This window comes from Otolemur garnettii, unplaced genomic scaffold, assembly GCF_000181295.1.
Source record: "Otolemur garnettii isolate 467f Iridium unplaced genomic scaffold, OtoGar3 scaffold00062, whole genome shotgun sequence".
Taxonomy (NCBI): domain Eukaryota; kingdom Metazoa; phylum Chordata; class Mammalia; order Primates; family Galagidae; genus Otolemur; species Otolemur garnettii.
Genome location: NW_003852457.1, coordinates 10,646,719 through 10,664,793, shown reverse-complemented (window position 1 = coordinate 10,664,793; position 18,075 = coordinate 10,646,719). Strand labels below are relative to the sequence as shown.

The following is an 18,075-nucleotide window of genomic DNA, read 5'->3' as shown; positions in this document are numbered from 1 at the left end:
CCTCCCCCCTCCCCTCTCCCTCCCTCCTCCCTCAACTCTTTATCAATACTTTTTTCCTATTGAAAATGGCTTCTAAAGAACAAAGCAATAGAGAGAAAACATATCAATATAACATTTAATAACCAAACTCCTTGTGTATGAGGGAAAATATATAAAATGTACAGCAGCAATGCTGCATTCTATTTCTTTGTAAATTTTTTCATAATTTTCCATTTCTCTTAAATTCATATCATATACCAAAAAGTTTTGCCCGTCAAAAATTCACATTGGGCTTGGCACCTGTAACACAGTAGTTAAGGTGCCGGCCACATACACCGAGGCAGGTGGGTTCATACCCAACCCAGGCCTGCTAAATAATAACTACAACAAGAAAATAGCTGGTGCTATGGTGGGTGCCTATAGTCCCAGCTACTTGGGAGGCTGAGGCAAGAGAATTGCTAACCTAAGAGTTAGAGGTTGCTGTGAGCTGTGATGCCTTGGCAGTCTACCAAGGGCAACATAGTGAGACTTTGTCTCAAGAAAAAAAGAAAAGAAAGAAAATTCACATTGAAACAGTGTGCTGGGTGTGCGCTGGTATTGGCTATATCCTTCTTTTTGGGATCCAGAGTTGCCCTGTTTAATGAAGCTCTTCATCAGCAGATTAATTCTCCTATTATCTCCAGCACCATCTCCATCAAGTAGGAGGTGTTTCTTTTTTGACTTCTTCCCTCATTTCAGCTTGATTTTTTTCAAAAGCTAAGTTATTTATAGAAGACTCTCTGTAGAAGCTGTAGTTTGTCTTCAGATAATCATCAGTCACAGCTCCCATGGTGTGTGTGGCAGCTGGGGCACTATCTGAGCTCTGTGTTTCTTTTTTATGGTATCTATCTCTTTGTTGAATTTCTCATTCAGATTATGAATTGTATTTTTTAATTAATTGAAATATTTTTCTGTGTTATATATCACTAAGTTTCCTTAAGATCATTATTTTAAATTCCTTTTATGAAATCTGTAAATTTTCTGTTTGGTGGTGGTCTTTTACTGGGGCATTATTATTTTGGTGGTGTTATATTTCCTTGCATTTTCACTTTTCTTGTATCACTATGTTGCTATCTGTGTACATGGCAGATCATTTGCCTTTTTAATTTTATAGAGTAGCTTTTGTAAGGAAAGGCTTATTCTTGTAGATGGATCCTAAGATGTTTGGGTAGGACACATTGGCTTTGGTTCTGGGTGGACACAGTAGTGTAGACTCCATACAGTTTCTTCGACTGTAATTCATGTTAGTTATCTTTGTGCATGCCTCAGTGGGCTTGGCTGTAGGAATTTGTGGTGGTGGCGTGGCTTTGCTGGGGGCAGGCCTGCCAGGCTGGTTTTCAGTCAGGGAGCACATGCGTGCATGCAGTGGGTTAGACAGTTTAGTAAGTGACTTGTTGAGGTTAGGCCTTCTGGGCTGTTTCTCCAGCTGGGGTGTGTGCACATTGGTTCAGTCAGTTTAGCTTGTTTTGAGGATGGGTGTACTAGAGAAAGATCCAGCAGCCTGTTTCTCAAACCAGGGGTGTGAATTCATGGCAGTGACTGGTGGACAGGCTCACTGGGTGCGGGTCCACCAAGTTGTTTTCCTAGTCAGGGGTGCCAGGCAGCCTCACAGGCACAGGTTTGGTAGGCTCTCCTTTTCCAGACAGATATGCAGATGTGTGTCATTTCTGCCTGCTTAGTGTTGGCTTCTCTAATGTGTCCAAGTGAATTCAAGACAATTCGTGGGCCTACATTCCTAGCAGCTTGGGTTTTGGTGTTTTGCCGCCTGTGTGGGCTTGGTGGAATGTCAGGGGAGCCTAAAGTTTGAGAAGTACAGTGGCTATTGGCCTTCAGCAAGCACTTCAGCAGTGGCTTTGGTTTGAAGGTAGCTCTATGCTGTGGCAGCTTGGGTCATGGGGGTTTGGGGAATGCACAACTTGTGTTGCTACTCTAGAATGATGGAGCCACATGATTTCCAGGCAGTTCCAGGGCTCATGAAGATTGTGGAATTCTCCTGTAGTAAGGCGTATACGGGGGCACTGGTTGTTGATGGGGCCTTCTGCTCACTTTTTACCTGGAAAGGGGAGTCCATCCTTGCTATGAGCCAGCCCCAGTGGGGCAGCATAGCAGCAGAGGAACAGGGCCTTCCTCACCTCTCATGCTCCTCTCTTGGGCTTCCATGCTCTACAGGGATCTTGCCAGTCCTTTGTTGCACTTCAGTACTCTTAACAGACACTGTGGTTGAACGTAAATTGTCATTCATTGTTTTGAGCCTTCAGTGTTGGTGGGGAGAAGCACCAGACACATTTAGCCAGCCATATTGCTGACCTAATGAATGGGTTTAATAATAGATGAGACATAGAAGAAGAAAGGATTAGTGAACTGGAAGATAGTTGCATAAAAAGTCCCCAGATTGAAATATCGATTGAAGAAAGAATAAAAAATTTAGGAAATAAGACATGTGGTACATATTAATTGTTAAGTTTAATATGTGTAGCAGGCATTGTGGGGCGGACACCTGTAGTCCCAGCTACTTGGGTGGCTGAGGCAAGAGAATCGCTTGAGTCCCAAGAGTTTGAGGTTGCTATGAGCTATGACGCCATGGCACTCTACCCAGGGCAACATAGTGAGACTCTGTCTCAAAAAAAAAAAAAAAAAAGAAGTTTAATATGTGGCAATTCTGTAAGGAGAAGAAACAGAATGGGGCAAAAGCCAAATATATGAAGAGATAATAGCCAAGAATTTTTAAAAACTGATTAAAGATATCAATTGCAGATTTAAGTAATAAGGATAAATATTAAAGAAAACCATATATAGGCACATTATTTTAAGATTGCTAAAAACTGTAGATAAAGAGAAAAATCTTTAAGATGGTCAGGGAATAAAACAACGTCCTACCTTCAACAAAGCAGTAGGAAGACTGCTGTCTGGCTTTTAAAGGAGGAAATACCACGTATCTTAAACATAGACTTTAATTAATAAAAGAATGGAAATCTCTTTTTATTAATTCTTGTATACAGCCAAGATAACCTTAAAGCTAAACCTTGACATTGAAAGGAAGAATATAGACAGTCTGTCTTTGGAATATGGGTACAAAAATTATATTATAAAATATTTACAAACCAAATGCAGTGATACATAAAATGTGATATGTACATATACAACTTGGCAAGATTTAGTCCCAGAAAACTTGGATGGATCAAAATTTGAAAACTAATACATTATCTGATAAGAAGAGAAAAATTGTGACAATTACTATCATATAAAATTCAGTAACATCTCATGATAACTAGTAATAAAGGAGGACTTTTTAAATCTGATGGAGCCCCGATAAAAGCGTCCAACAACAAAATGATATGGAATGGTAAGTTATTGGAAGTTTTTCCTATTGAGATCAAAATAAAGGCCCTTCTGTTACTTCTTCTATTAAAAATTGTTGTGAAAGTTTTACTGAAAGCAAAAAGGGAAAATCCATAAAAATTGGAAAGGGAAGAGCTGATAACTCATTCACAGATGATATGTACATACGTATCCAAAAAAGTATATGTAGTATAGACAAATTCTTAAAATTAATAAGCAAATTTAGCAACATGTCTGGATGTGAGTTCAATATACATAAATTAAGTGTATTTCTAAATATCGACAGCAATCAAACACTAAATGCTATTTATTAAAAGATACCATAGATAATGTCATAAGAAATCATTGGATACCCAGCAATAAATTTAAAGAAAGATGTATATCTATACTTAAAGTTACAAAATATTATTAAAAGAAAATAAAGAGGGCAGCATCTGTGTCTCAAAGGAGTAGGGTACCGGCCCCATATACTGGAGGTGGCGGGCCCAGTCCTGGCCAAAAAAAAAAAAAAAAAAGAAAAGAAAGAAGACTTAAATAAATTGAAAGTATGTTATATTAATGAATGGGAAGGCTCGATATTTTAAAGATGTCAGTTTTTCCCATTGTGTGTGTGTCTATACAATATAATCCCAATAATAACTCATTGCCCTGCATCCTTTTATTCATAACTTTTTTTTAACATATGTTTTGGGGGCACCCACAGGTCAATCAGTAGAGTGCCAGGCACATACACCAAGGCTGGTGGGTTTGAACCCAGCCTGGGCCAGCTAAAGCACCAATGGCAACTGCTACAAAAAAATTGCTGTAGTCCCAGCTACTTAGAAGGCTGAGGCAAGAAAATGGCTTAAGTCCAAGAGTTTGAGGTTGCTGTGAGCTGTGACACCATGGCACTCTACCCAGGGCAATAGCTTGAGACTCTGTCTCAAAAAACAAACAAAAAAAACATACACTTTAAATGTGTTTTTTTTAAGTATACCATTTTGTACTACCAACAGTGTATGAAAGTTTTGGTTACTCTATAATCTTATCAGCATTTGGTATTTTGTTCTAGTTCAATAAAAATTTCACTAGAAAAACATTTCCTGCTAAAATGTACTTAAAAAAAAAAGAAGATATATCTCACTCTGTTCCCTAAGGCTGGTATGCTGTGCAGTGACCTGATAATAACTCATTGCAGCCTCTGACCTTCTCTGCTCAAGTGATCCTCCTGCCTCATCTTTCCATAGCTAGAACTAGGGACACATGGTATATGTCAGCAAGCTTTGAAAAAGTGTTTTGTAGAGACAAGGTCTTGCTTTGTTTCCCAGGCTAACCTCATAAATGCCTGGCCTTAAGCAATCCTCCCACTTCGGCCTCTCACACTGCTGGGATTACAGGTGTAAGTCACTGCACCTAGCCTAAAATACATGCTTTTAAGACATCTAGAGTCCTAAAAATGTTTTATAGAAAGAAGTAAACTTTCTTACACACTATTAATATTTTAGGGAAAAATGGTGATTTTTGGCTGTGGTCTAATTTCATCATGAATGTTGCCTCTGTTTGTTACATTGCTTGGTAATGTAGACCAGGTTAGATAGTGGGTTGAGAAACCCTTAGTATAAAACCAGTTTAAGGTTTAGATTGAAATGGCTGTCTTTTTCTTCTTTTAGTTAAATGAAGTAAGTGAAGAAAACAAGAGGATGGAAATTCAGGCTAAAAGAGTTCAAGCTCGTTTAGATAACTTACAGGTAAGTTGCTTGCTCTTCTCAAGACACAAGTGAATTTTAAAATCATTGCCTTTGTATTGACTTACTTTTGATGCAATTGTTCTTTAATTCGTGGACATGTATCGCTGCAGAGGAAGTATGAATTCATGACAGTACAGAGATTGAAAGGAAATTCTTACACTGCTCCTGAAGTGAAAAATTCAAAACAAGAAAAAGTACCAGTTTCAAAAACTTCCAAGGTATGAAATGATTGAACATTTTCTCCAGTGGAAAGCCAAGAAATTTCTTTTGCTCTCTAATCTTTTTTTCTTTAATTTAGCAAACATTCTTTTTGGTATGAAAGGATGCACCATAATAATTCTCTTATAGGGAAATATCTTTTGAATATTTACAGTATACTTTTATTCACAAAAACAAAATAATATTAGCAGTGTTTCAGTTACAGGAACATGGGCAAATCATAAGAACTTAAGGTTAATAACAGCTTTATTACTTGGTATGTTTTGAGGCTCCACAAGCATTTGATGTCATTTTTCTTTTTTTTCATTTTTTGAAACAGAATCTCACTATGTTGCCCTCAGTAGAGCCCTGTGGCATCACCCCTCACAGCAACCTCAAACTCTTGGGCTCAAGTGATCTCTTGCCTCAGCCTCCCAAGAAGCTGGGTCTCCCCAGCTATTTTTTTCATTGTAGTTGTCATTGTTGTTTCGCAGGCCTGGGCCAGGTTCAAACCTGCCAGCACTTGCACATGTGGCCAGCGCCTTAGCCTCTGAACTATAGGCACCGAGCCTGATGTCATTTTTCTGACAGTTGTACAACCCATTCCTGAATAGACAACATGAATTTTTTTTCCTCCACTATTTTTTACTTGAGTATAAATGAATACAGTAACATAATACAAAAATCTTGTGAAGTTTGATCAGTTTTGACAAATACTTATACTCATGTAACCTACAGCCAAATATAGAACATTTCTGTTACCCTAGAAAGTTCTCCTATGCCCCTCCTGGTCATTTTTTCCTGCTAGAAGCAGTTATTCTGATTTCTGTCACCATAAATTAGATAGGCCTACTTTAGAACTTTAGTCAATGGAATTGTATAATATGTAATCATTTGTGTAAGGTTTCTTTTTCTTTTTAATGTTGGGTGTAATCGTTTGTGTAAGGTTTCTTTTTCTTTTTAATGTTGGGTGTAATCATTTGTGTAAGGTTTCTTTTTCTTTTTAATGTTGGGTATAATCATTTGTGTAAGGTTTCTTTATAATGCTGAGTGTTTTAGTAGTTTGTATTGTTTTGTAGCGTTCCATCATATGAATATATCACACTTTTTAATTTAAATCTTCTTTTGAAAGACATCTGAGCTATTTCTAGTTTTTGTCTCTTATGAATAAATACGTATGGGGTTTTTGTGGGCATATATTTTTGTTTATGTTACATATATACCAGAACTGCAGTTTCTGGGTTATAAGATAGATGCATGTTTTTAATTAACTGTTAATTTTTTAAAGAGTACCATTTTGTACTCCTGTTAACAATGTGTGAAAGTTCTGGTTGCTCCACAATCTTACCAGTTTGGTATTTTCAGTCTTTTTCATTTTGACCCTTCCAGCAGGTATGTCACCATATTGTGGGCCTTAGTTATTTTGGTAAATGTACTAGTTCTTTATATAAAGTAAATTGGAAAAGGTGGAGATTTTATACCCAGCTACTGATGGTTTGTTTTCAGACATCTGATTGTGTTTTTGTGGACTGCCATCTTCTTAATGTTGCCTTTTTATTTATTTATTTTTTGAGACAGAGCCTCAAGCTATCACCGTGGGTAGAGTGCTATGGCATCACAGCTCACAGTAACCTCCAATTCGTGGGCTCAAGCGATTTTCCTGCCTCTGCCTCCCAAGGCAGTCCCTGATGATACAGGGACTATAGGCACCGGCCATAATGCCTGGCTGTTTTTTGGTTGCACCGTCATTGTTGTTTGGTGGGCCCAGGCTGGATTCTAACCTGCCAGCTCAGGTGTATTTGGCTGGTGCCTTAGCTGCTTGAGCCACAGGCGCCGAGCCAAGTTAATGTTGCCTTTTTATTAATTTGCTTTTTTATTTTTCTGTTTTCAGATTTTTAAAAATTAAATCTAGTATAGTTCCCTGCCTAAGGGAAGATTGTATTTTGAAGAAATACTAAAATCACTCTAATTACGTTCATAACTTATTAGAGGCATTTTGTTTTTACCTTTTGCCTTTCATTTTTGTAGGCTCTTATATGAATATAATGTGAAAAAATGTTCATATATATTCACATAATGTTATATTGTAAAAGCAAATAAGTAATAACTTTTGCTGTTGGAAAATATGAATATTTCCATGTGGAATGGAAATGAAATATTTCCATAGTAGAAATTCTTTACGTTTGAAAATCTTTAAATTTTTTAGAATCTTTTCATTATAGTGGTTCATGCTTTTGAACTAAGGACCGTGTTTTATTTCTAGATAAAAAGTCTTTTTTTTTAGAGACAGGTTCTAGCTTTGTCACCCAGCCTGACCAAAGCTCACTATAACCTCAAACTCTCAAATTCCTGGGCTCAAGCAATCTTCCTGAATATCTGGACTACAAATGTGTGCCTCTATGCTAATTTTTTTTTTAACCTTTTGTAGAGATGAGGTCTTACTATGTTGCCCAGACTGGTTTCGAACTCTTGGTTTCAGCAATCCTCCCACATTGGCCTCCCAAAGTGTTGAGATTATTAGTAATAAAATTACTATTACTATTACATTACTATTTAGTAATGCAATTATTATAATTTCCCTTATTATTATGGGTTTTCTTGCCTTTTCTCAGCCATCATTTAACATGCTTTTAATATTCTTTGGAGATGTTTGATTTGGAATTTCTGTTGTTTGGAGCAGCTCCCTCCTTAAGCATAAATTTTAGTGAAGCACTTGAGGTAAATTCTTCTATAATCACTGATCAGATTTAAGACTTTCCCTTTGACGTTTTATGAAGTTGTAAACTGGAATAAATGATTTAATTTTTGGCATATAGGTCCCACTTAATGGACAAGTTTATGAACTTTTAACTGTCTTCATGGATTGGATGTCGGATCATCATCTTAGTAAAGTGAAGCATGAAGAATCTGGAATGGATGGTGAAAAACCTCAACCCAAATTGGCTTCTCAGAGAAGTGATATTCAAGAAAAGTTTGTAAAGGTTTGTTTTTTTTTTTTAATTGGAAATACCTGACTTAGAAGATAGGAATATTTTGAAAAGGAAAAGCATATGGTATATTTTATAACTGAAACATTATTAAAAATATATTTGATAGAAAATTGATCATACATATACTCAGTTTTGAAAAGATACATTTCAGACTTAATTAAAATTAATTTATACTTTTATTTTTCTTAATTTGATAGTAATTCTTAAAAGTAGAGACCAAACATTAAAAACAATACGAGTCATCCTTCAGTATCCATGTAGGATTTATTCTAGCACTTTCCATGATCAAAATCCCTCAAATCCCTGATACCAAATGGTATATAGTATTTTCACAAAACCTATGCACGTCCTCATATATACTTTAAATAATCTCTAGATTACTTATAATACCTAACAGAATATAAATGCTGTGTAAATAGTTGTTATACTCTTTGTTTAGAATAATGACAAGGAAAAAAGTTTTCTGCATGTTCACTACAGAACCAATTTTTTAAAAAAATATATTCTGTCTGCAGTAGTTGAATCCATAGATGTGGGACCAAGGGATATGGAGGACTGGTTATACTCCAAAATGCTGAAATTATTGTATATTAGATTAAACAAATAATTAGGGATGGGAACAGTTCCTGCTACATGTAATTTTAGGATTTAAAACTCACTAGGATAATTTTAATTTGCCTTTGGGCATTAAGGGACAAAAAGTCTAGTTTAAGGGAACTATATCATTAACAAAGAGAAATGAATGCTTAGGGCAGTGCCTATGGCTCAGAGGAGTAGGACGCCAGCTCCATATGCCGGAGGTGGCGGGTTCAAACCCAGCCCTGGCCAAAAACTTCAAAAAGAAAAACAAAAAAACAAAAAGAGAAATAAATGCTTAAATTACAGTGCTTGAATATTGGCATTCTTTATATCCGATTATTAACAATTTTATTCCATGAGAAGTACATGAAAACTTTGAAATATAGACATCTAAAATTTTTTATTTGTTCATAATTTCAGAAATAATTAAATACAGGCTCGGGTTTTGTTTTAGTAAATTATTTCCATTTTTCATCCTTATCTACAAAGTGTCTTCTAAATGTCTTTTGTGTTAAGGAGAATAATGGCACCAAAGATGTTCAAATTATTTTTTTTATTAAGTCTTTCATATATAGATCATAAATACATTTATGCCATTATAGGATTCAATGTGTTGATTATTTGTACAAATGGGAATGCTTACATCCTACTAAACAACATAGCCTTCACCACTTTTACCCAATTACAGGATTAAGACATTTATGCTCTACACCTGATAGATCCAACTTGTACTTGCAATATGCTCCATAGGTGTGGTCCCCCTACCAACCCTCCCTCTATTGACCCACCCCCCTCCCTTCCCGTCTCCCTTCCTTTCCCTTCTTCATCCTAGGTTATAGTTGTGTTTCATTTTTCATATGCAGGTGTGAGTGATTATAAATTGGTTTCACAATAGTACTGAGTACATTGGATATTTTTTTTTCCATTCCTGAGATACTTTACTAAGAAGAATATTTTCCATCTCCATCCATGTAAACATAAGAGATAAAGTCTTCATTTTTTTTAATGTTGCATAATAGATGTTCATATCTGAATCCCTAGAACCTGTCATTATGTTATGTTACATGGTGTCTTTGTCTATTTTCTATTGCTATGGCAGAATAGGGGAAACTGAATAATTTATAAGGAAAGGAATTTATTTCTTAGAGTTAAGTCTGAGGTCAAGAGGCCACATCTAGTGAGAGCTTTCTCATTTGTTGGGACTCTGTATAGAGTCCCAAGGTGCCATATGGCATCACAGGGTGAGAGGGCAGAGTGTGCTAGCTCAGATTTCTTTTCCTCTACAAAGGCCACCAGTCCCATTTTCATAAACGCCTATAGCCTATTAATCTATTAAGCCACAAATGGATCAGTTCATTAATCCTCAAGAATCAAACCTCTCATAAAGGCCCCACTTCTCAATATCACCATATTAGGGTTAAGTCACAACATGAGTTTGGGAGGCAACAAACAATCTAACCACAGCACATGGTAAAGGGGAATTAAAACTGGTAATCAGCTGTCCTTAAGATAGATTATCTAGGTGGGCCCAGTAATTAGATAACCTCTTTTAGCCAGAAGAAATCAGAAGAGGAGATTTGAGATTCAGCCCATTGTTGGTAATTTTGAAGATGGAGAAAGAAGGCCAGGAGTCATGGAATTTTGGTGCCTTCTAGAAGCTGGAAATTGCCCTCAATGAATGGCCAGTATAGAAATAGAGATCTCAGTCCTATAACCACAGTAAACTGAATTCTGGCAGCAACTTGAATGAACAAGGAGGTGGATCCTCCCCTATTCTCCAGAGAGGACCACCGCTCTGTAGACACCTTGATTTTGGCTGGCTAAGACCCACATCAGGCTTCTGACCTACAGAACTGCAAAATAATAGATTTGTATTATTTAAATATTATGGCAGCAATAGGAAACAAGTATACCTTTGTTTAGAATTTTATCTATTTTGGTGTCTACATCAACTATTCTCCTGTCTATACACAAGAAAACCAACTACAAAATTGTACAACCTTTTGTTCTCTGGGCACCACTATGGTGATCGGCAAGAACAAGCACCTGAGGAAAGGCGGCAAAAAAGGAGCCAAGAAGAAAGTGGTCGATCCATTTTCTAAGAAAGATTGGTATGATGTGAAGACACCTGCTGTGTTCAATATAATAAATATTAGGAAAACACTAGTCACCAGGACTCAAAGAACCAAAATCATATCTGATGGCCTCAAAGATCATATGTTTGAAGTGAGTCTTACTGATCTGCAGAATGCTGAAGTTGCACTTAGAAAATTCATGCTGATTACTGAAGATGTTCGGGGCGAAAACTGCCTAACTTCCATGGTATGGGTCTTACCCGTGACGAAATGTGTTCTGTGGTTAAAAAATGACAAACTATGACTGAAGCTCATGCTGATGTTAAGACTACTGATGGTTATTTGCTTCATCTGTTCTGTGTTGGTTTTACTAAAAAACGCAACAGTCAGACACAAAAGACCTCTCATGTCCAGCACCAACAGGTTTGCCAAATCTGGAAGAAAATGATGGAAATCATGACCAGAGAGGTGCAAAATATCCTTTTTCAATCCTTTACTTTCAGTGTATGTATGTCTTTATGGATAAGGTCAGTTTCCTTAAAGTAGCATATAGTTGGATCATTTTTTAAATCCATTCTGCCAATTTATATCTTTTAAGTGAGCATGTAACACATTTATTTCCAAGGCTAATATTGGTATGTGGGGCTTCATACATTCTTTCTTTCTTTCTTTTTCTGTCTTTTTGGTTTGATGAAATTCTATCATGTTGCCATTTGATTCCTTTCTTCCTCCTTTGTGTGATTGTTTTATAAGACCTATGGATTTTATATTTTCATTTATTTTCATGGTGGTAAATATCAACCTCCTGTTTGCATGTTTAAGACTTCTTTGAGCATTTTCCGTAAAACTGGTATAGTAATTCCCTCAGTGTTTATTTGCCTGGGAAGACTTTTATTTCTTTTTCATTTATGAATCTTGTTCTCATAGGATATAAAATTCTTGGCTGAATGAAACTAAATTCCTACCTCTCCCCATACACAAAAATTAATTAGATGGATGGATTAAAGACTTAAACATAAGACCTGATACCATAAAAGTTATAGAAGAAAACCTAGAAAAAATTTTAGAATCCACTGGCCTAGGCCAAGAATTTTTGCGTAAGATCCCCCAAACATACAAAACACTAAAATAAATATATGGGTCTTAATTAAAATGTTTCTGCACTGCAAAAGAAACCAACGGAGTAAATAAACTACTTACAGAATGGGAGAAAATATTTACAAGCTCTATATCTGACAAAGGTCTATAATATCCAGTATGTACAACTCAAACATACCAAGAAGAAAACAACCCCATTAAAAAGTGGGCAAAAAGACATGAGCAAACATTTTCCAGAAGTAGATATACAAATGGCCGATAAATACATGAAAAAATGCTCACCATCACTAATCATCGTGGAAATGCAAATTAAAACCTCAGTGAGATGCCATCCTACCCCTGTCAGAATGACCATTATTAAAAAGTCAAAAATAATAGATACTGGCTCAGATTTACTTGTAAAGAGAATGCTTACACACTGTTGGTGGGAATGTAAATTAGTATAACCTCTGTGGAAAACAGCAATCCCACTACTAGGTGTATCTACCCAAAGAAAAAGAAATCTTTATGTCAAAAAGACACATGTACTTGTATGTTCATTGCAGCATAATTCACAATTGCAATGATACGGCATCACCCTAAGTGCCCATCAACTGTTGTGTGGATAAAAAAAATGTGGTGGTGGTGGGAAATATGTATCTTCCATGAATACTACTCAGCCATCAAAAAGAATGAAATATTATCTTTTACGGCAACTTGGATGGAACTGGAAGTCATAATCCGAAGTATTTCAGGACCAGCAACATTTTAAACTATATGTGCTCACATATAAGTGACAGCTAAATGATGGGTATACATGGTTCCACACAGTGGTGGAATGGACTTTTAGAGACTCAGGGGAATGGTCAGAGGTGGCTTAGGGATAAAAAGTTACCTTTTGAGTACAGTGTATGTTATTTAGGTGACAGGGACACTAAAAGTTCTGACTTCTTCACTATTCAGTTCATCCACATACTCTACTTGTACTCCTTAAATCTATTGAAATAAAGTTAAATAAAATAACCAAATAATTCTAGGCTACCAGTTTTTTTTTTTCTTTCAGCACTTTCGAAGTGTTATTCTGGTTTGTATGGCTTCTGTTGATAAGTCTGCTGTTTGTCCTATGGGGTTTCTTTTATAGGTGACCAGAGGCTTTTCTCTTGCTAATTTTAAAATTCTTTATTTCACTTTGATTACTTTGATTTTTAGACATCCTAAATATAATATGCTGAGGTGAAGTCCTTTTTGCAGTGTATTAATATTTGCCAGGGGATCAGTGGGACTCCTGTATCTGGATGTCTAACTCCCTTGCTAGATGTGGGAAGTTTTAACTATTTCCTTAAATAGATTATCTAAACAATTTTTAATTTCTCTTCCCCTTGGGCATACTGATAATTCATGACTTTGGTCACTATGTAATCTCAGTCCCAGAAGTCTCGAAAACTTTTTCATTCTTTTTAATACTTTTTTCTTTATTTTTGTCTGGATTATTTCAAAAGACCTTTCTTCAAATTCTGAGATTAATTGTTCTGCTTGGTCCAGTCTATTCTTGAAGCTTTTATTTATTTTATTTTATTTTTATTTATTTATTTTTTTATGGACAAATTGCTTTTATTTTTTTTATTTTTTTATTAAATCATCACTGGTGTACATTAATGCAGTCGTGGGGTACAGTGTGCTGGTTTTATATACAATTTGAAATATTTTCATCAAACTGGTTAACATAGCCTGCATGGCATTTTCTTAGTTATTGTGTTAAGACTTTTATATTCTACGTTCAGTAAGTTTCACATGCACCCTTGTAGGTGTGGTCCCACTAATTACTCTCCCTCCACCTATCCTCCCCCCTCCCTATTCTTGAAGCTTTTAAATGTACTTTGTGTTTTCTTTAATGACTTTCAGTTCCAGAATCTTTTTAAAGATATCTTTCTCCTTTATAAATTTCTCATTCTTATTCTGAATTGATTTTCTGATTTCTTTGTATTGGTTTTCAGATTTCTCTTGCATCTCATTGTGCTCCTTAATATTTTGAACTCTTTATCTGGCATTTCAAGTTCTTTTTTCATTGGAATCTGCTTTGGGAACCCCAACCCCCCTGCCAAACCGTGCTTTCCTCTAAACTCCATCATAATAACACAGAGGACTTCTGTGACCAAATGGGGGGTTCTTCCACACACACCAAGCAGTGGACAACAGCTGCTTGTGTTCTAGTTCAGTTCCAACACTCTTCCTGAAAGTAAGTCAGATGCTAGGGATAGGGGATTACTTTCCAACCCCCCAACCCCAGACACTAGTTGCAAGTCCTATGGAACTTCTGACAATTGGCTTTAAGTTGTGGTTTCCCATGACCCCCTTCCTCTTTGGGTTTAATTTGTTGGAGTGACTCACAGATCTTGGAAACACATTTACTGTTTTATTATAACAGATATTACAAACGATAAAAATGAAGAGATGCATAGAAGGAGGTATGGGGGAAAGGGAGTTTCTATGCCCTGACTAGGCCTACCACCTTCCAGGAACCTCCTCATGGTCAGCTGTCCAGAAGCTCTTCAGACCGAGTCCTCTTGGTTTTCTATGGCAGCTTCATTATTTAGGCATGATTGATAACCACGTAGAAGTGTGATTGGGCAAAAAGTGCGTAATCCAACCCCACACTGCCTATCTATTCAGATTCCTCCTGGCCTCACAGTGTAGCATTCTTTCCCCTAGGGTAGGGGGCAGGACCCTCTCTCCAATGAGGGTCTTTTGAGCCACAGTCATATTAGAATCCAGCCTTGGGCAGATGAAAGGAAGTTAGGAAAAGCGCAGAGAGAGATTGTATCTCCTGAGGCCTGAAGTGCCCCAACCTTATAACAAGGATTATAGGAGTTATGAACCTCCATAAGAACTGTGGATGAAAACTAATACATACGTGTGATACCACAGGGTCTATTGTTGGATGTTGTTTTGGTCCTTTGGTGGTATCATATTTCCTTGCTTTGTCATGTTTTCTTTGTCCTTCCATTTATATCTGCGCATCTCGTTAATAGCCACTTCTGAGTTTTTTGAAATTGCTTTCACAGGAGAATTTTTCCAAAGATGTATGTATGTTGTTGGTTGAGTAGAACACTTTGGCTTTAATTTGCATGCCTGTTGTAGTGTGATCTTTATATGATTTTTTCAACAGTACACAGGGTCAGTGGTATCTGTGATTTCCTTGGTGACTTAGGATATGATTATTAGTTGAGGTTGTGGTCAAGATTTTCTGGGGACTTGGATGCCAATTGAGCTAGTCTATGGGCCCTGGTGGGGCTTAGTGTGCCTGATTTTAGGCCCTGGAGCAGCTTATGCTGGCACCACTCTTAGTGGTTTCGGAGGGCCAATTCCTGAGCCTGTAGGTGGCTTGCTCAGAAGTTGGTAGTGGGAGCTGTGGGCCAGGTGCCTGGGAAGATTATCAGGCCCCTGGGCAGCATTTGTGATTTGAGTAATGGCAGTAATGGCAGTAGAGCACCCTCCTGGGACTCAGAGGGTAGCTGGTAGCTGCAGTGGGTTGACCAGGCTAGTCTCTAGTTCCAAGCTGCCTGTAGCAGGGCAGTGGGGATGGTTCTAAGTGTGTTTAGTAGAGTTTGGTTGGCTCTGTCCTTTTATAGCCAAGTGGCCGCTGCAGCTGTGTTGCCTCAAACTTGCCAGAGGGCAGGGCACAGTCTAATACTACAGTCTAAAAGTGGTGCCATCTGTGGGCCTGGGGCTGGGGTGGAGGGGCTCTGCTCAGGCATGTAACATGGGCAAGAAGTTGTGGAAAGTAGTCCACTTGTTACTCATTCTCATATCATCCTGTTGCATGGCAGTGGCTTTTGTCCTAAGTCTATGTAAGAGAGCATGGCTTCTAGGTGTCTCTCCTTGGCTTAGTAGCAGCTGCTATAGCCTCAACCCAAACTTGGCCCAAGGGCTGGGTGCAACCCAGAGTTAAACTCTCAAAATGGTGCCTTGAGCCTACTAGGAGAGATGGTAGGCCTTTTCCAAGCAAGCAGCATATGGAAGAAGCTTTGGAGAATATCTTGGTCTCACGTGGTTACCAGGTGGTGGATACGTATTATTCTGGATATACCAAGGAGAGCCTGGTTTCTTGTCCCTCTTGGGTCAGATGGCAGTTGTAGTTTGTCAGCCCAGACTTTACCCAAACTTGGCTTAAGAGCAGGACACAGCTCAGCATTAAACTCTCAAAACAGCATGTTGGGCCTACCACCAAAGAGGGAGAGGCCCTTTTGAGCAAGCAATGTAGGCAGGAAGCTGAGTGGATTGTGCAAATTGCTCATGTCTCAGTCTCAACAGCAGCCCACAGCAGGGTGGTGGGGATCTTTCCAGGATTGCATGGGAGCCCCCAGTATCCCTTTCTCCTAGAGTAATGTAGCAGCAGCAGTCATTGTCTCTGTGCAGTGACTCTAGGCAGCTCCCTATGTTAGGCCTAAGGCCTGCATGAGTCAAAATACTCTCTCATAGCCAAGACTGTAAAACCCTGTTTTGGAGTGTGGAGCCCTGGGGGTTTCTGTCTTACTGTTTCCCCATGTTCAGGAGCTTCTCCAGGCTCTCACCCAGTCCCCAGCCAGGCAAGCTACTTTGAACTCTCTCCATACTTTTGGTTCTTCCTGTTACTCCTCTGGTAAATCCAGGCCTTCTCTCTTAACATGATATGTTCAAAATGTTATCTATCATATTATTTTGAGAAGGAGGCATATACTATCTGTATTTAGTCATCTTGATACTGTCTCTTCAAGTTTTTTTTTCAAATTCTTTCATATATCTCTTTTCCACTGTAATTGACATTCACTCTTTTGTAACCAGCTTTTTTCACACTAGAATATGCCATGGCAATAAATATAAATCTAGGTTATTATTTTTAATAGTTACATATATATGTGTATGTGTATATATATCTCAAATTGAACCATTTAAGGTTCAGAGACTATCTTTGTATAATAGGTTAATCTTCTTAAAGTAGACATGCTATTGCTGGATGAAAGGAAATACATATTTAAAATTTCAAATACATGTTACCAGATTGTATTACATATGATTTTAAAGTGAAGATATTTTGTTAGAGAACTCTTTTTTCTTTTTTGTTAAAATATAATTTTTAGAAAATTGTGGTAATTGATTTCAGACATCTAAAATTACTATACCTTTATATTTTTCATTATTTTATCTTTAGCTTTTGCCTATGATGACAGAGCAACTACAGTGGATGCCATTTGTGAATGTCAAACTTCACGAGCCTTTTGTAAAATTTATATATTGGTCACTAAGACAGCTAGATGCTGGAACGCAGGTAATTGATTAGTAGCAATCAATCTTCAAGGAATACTCTGTTCAATATTTCTTTTGATGTAGTTGTTTTCTAATTTTTTTTTTGAGTATGTGCTCTTTATATTTTTTTATTAAGTCACAAACACATAGATCATGTATACATTAATGCATTTATGGGGTACAATGTGCTGATTTTAAATACAATTTGGAATGCTTACATCAAACTACTTAATATAGCCTTCACCTCATTTACTTAATTATTGTGTTAAGACATTTATACTCTGCGCTTAATAGATAGGACATATACCCTTGCAATATGCACCATAGGTGTGGTCCCTCTCCCTCCTTCAACCCTCCCCCCTCTTCCCTCTTTCATCCTGGGGTAATCTTCTCTACCTATAAGATAGCTTGCTGGAATTTTGATAGGAATTGCATTAAACTTTTGTTTAGGAGTGTCCAACCTTTTTTTGACACACATTGGAAGAATAAGAGTTGTCTTGGACCACACATTAAATACACAAACACTAAAGAAAGCTGATCAGCAAAAGAAAAGGTCCATGCATACATTTTGTGATACCTGACACCACAGATAAGCAGTTGACACCCTTGTATCAATTTGAGGATTGACATCTTTACTGTGTTGAATCTCCCAATTCAGGAAAAGAAAACATCTCTCCATTTTTTTAGAACTCTGATTTCATTCATTAGTGTCCTGTAACTATTTGACATATGCATAAAATTCCTGTGTTCTTTTTTAGATTTTCAACTCAATATTTGAAGTTTTCTTTG

At 37.2% G+C, this 18,075-nt stretch overlaps 1 protein-coding gene across 2 annotated transcripts in view; it reads left to right on the top strand.

Moving 5' to 3' along the window:
* CCDC138 (coiled-coil domain containing 138) overlaps window positions 1-18,075 on the top strand; it is a 128,345-nt gene that overhangs the window by 51,042 nt on the left and 59,228 nt on the right. Inside the window, exons 8-11 of one of the 2 annotated variants that reach the window (XM_003792897.3) lie at window positions 5,007-5,084; window positions 5,195-5,302; window positions 8,099-8,263; window positions 17,192-17,308. In XM_003792897.3, coding sequence (XP_003792945.1) covers window positions 5,007-5,084; window positions 5,195-5,302; window positions 8,099-8,263; window positions 17,192-17,308 — 468 coding nt within the window. The remainder of the gene's footprint in view (window positions 1-5,006; window positions 5,085-5,194; window positions 5,303-8,098; window positions 8,264-17,191; window positions 17,309-18,075) is intronic. The other variant, XM_023514936.1, reaches the window with a different exon arrangement.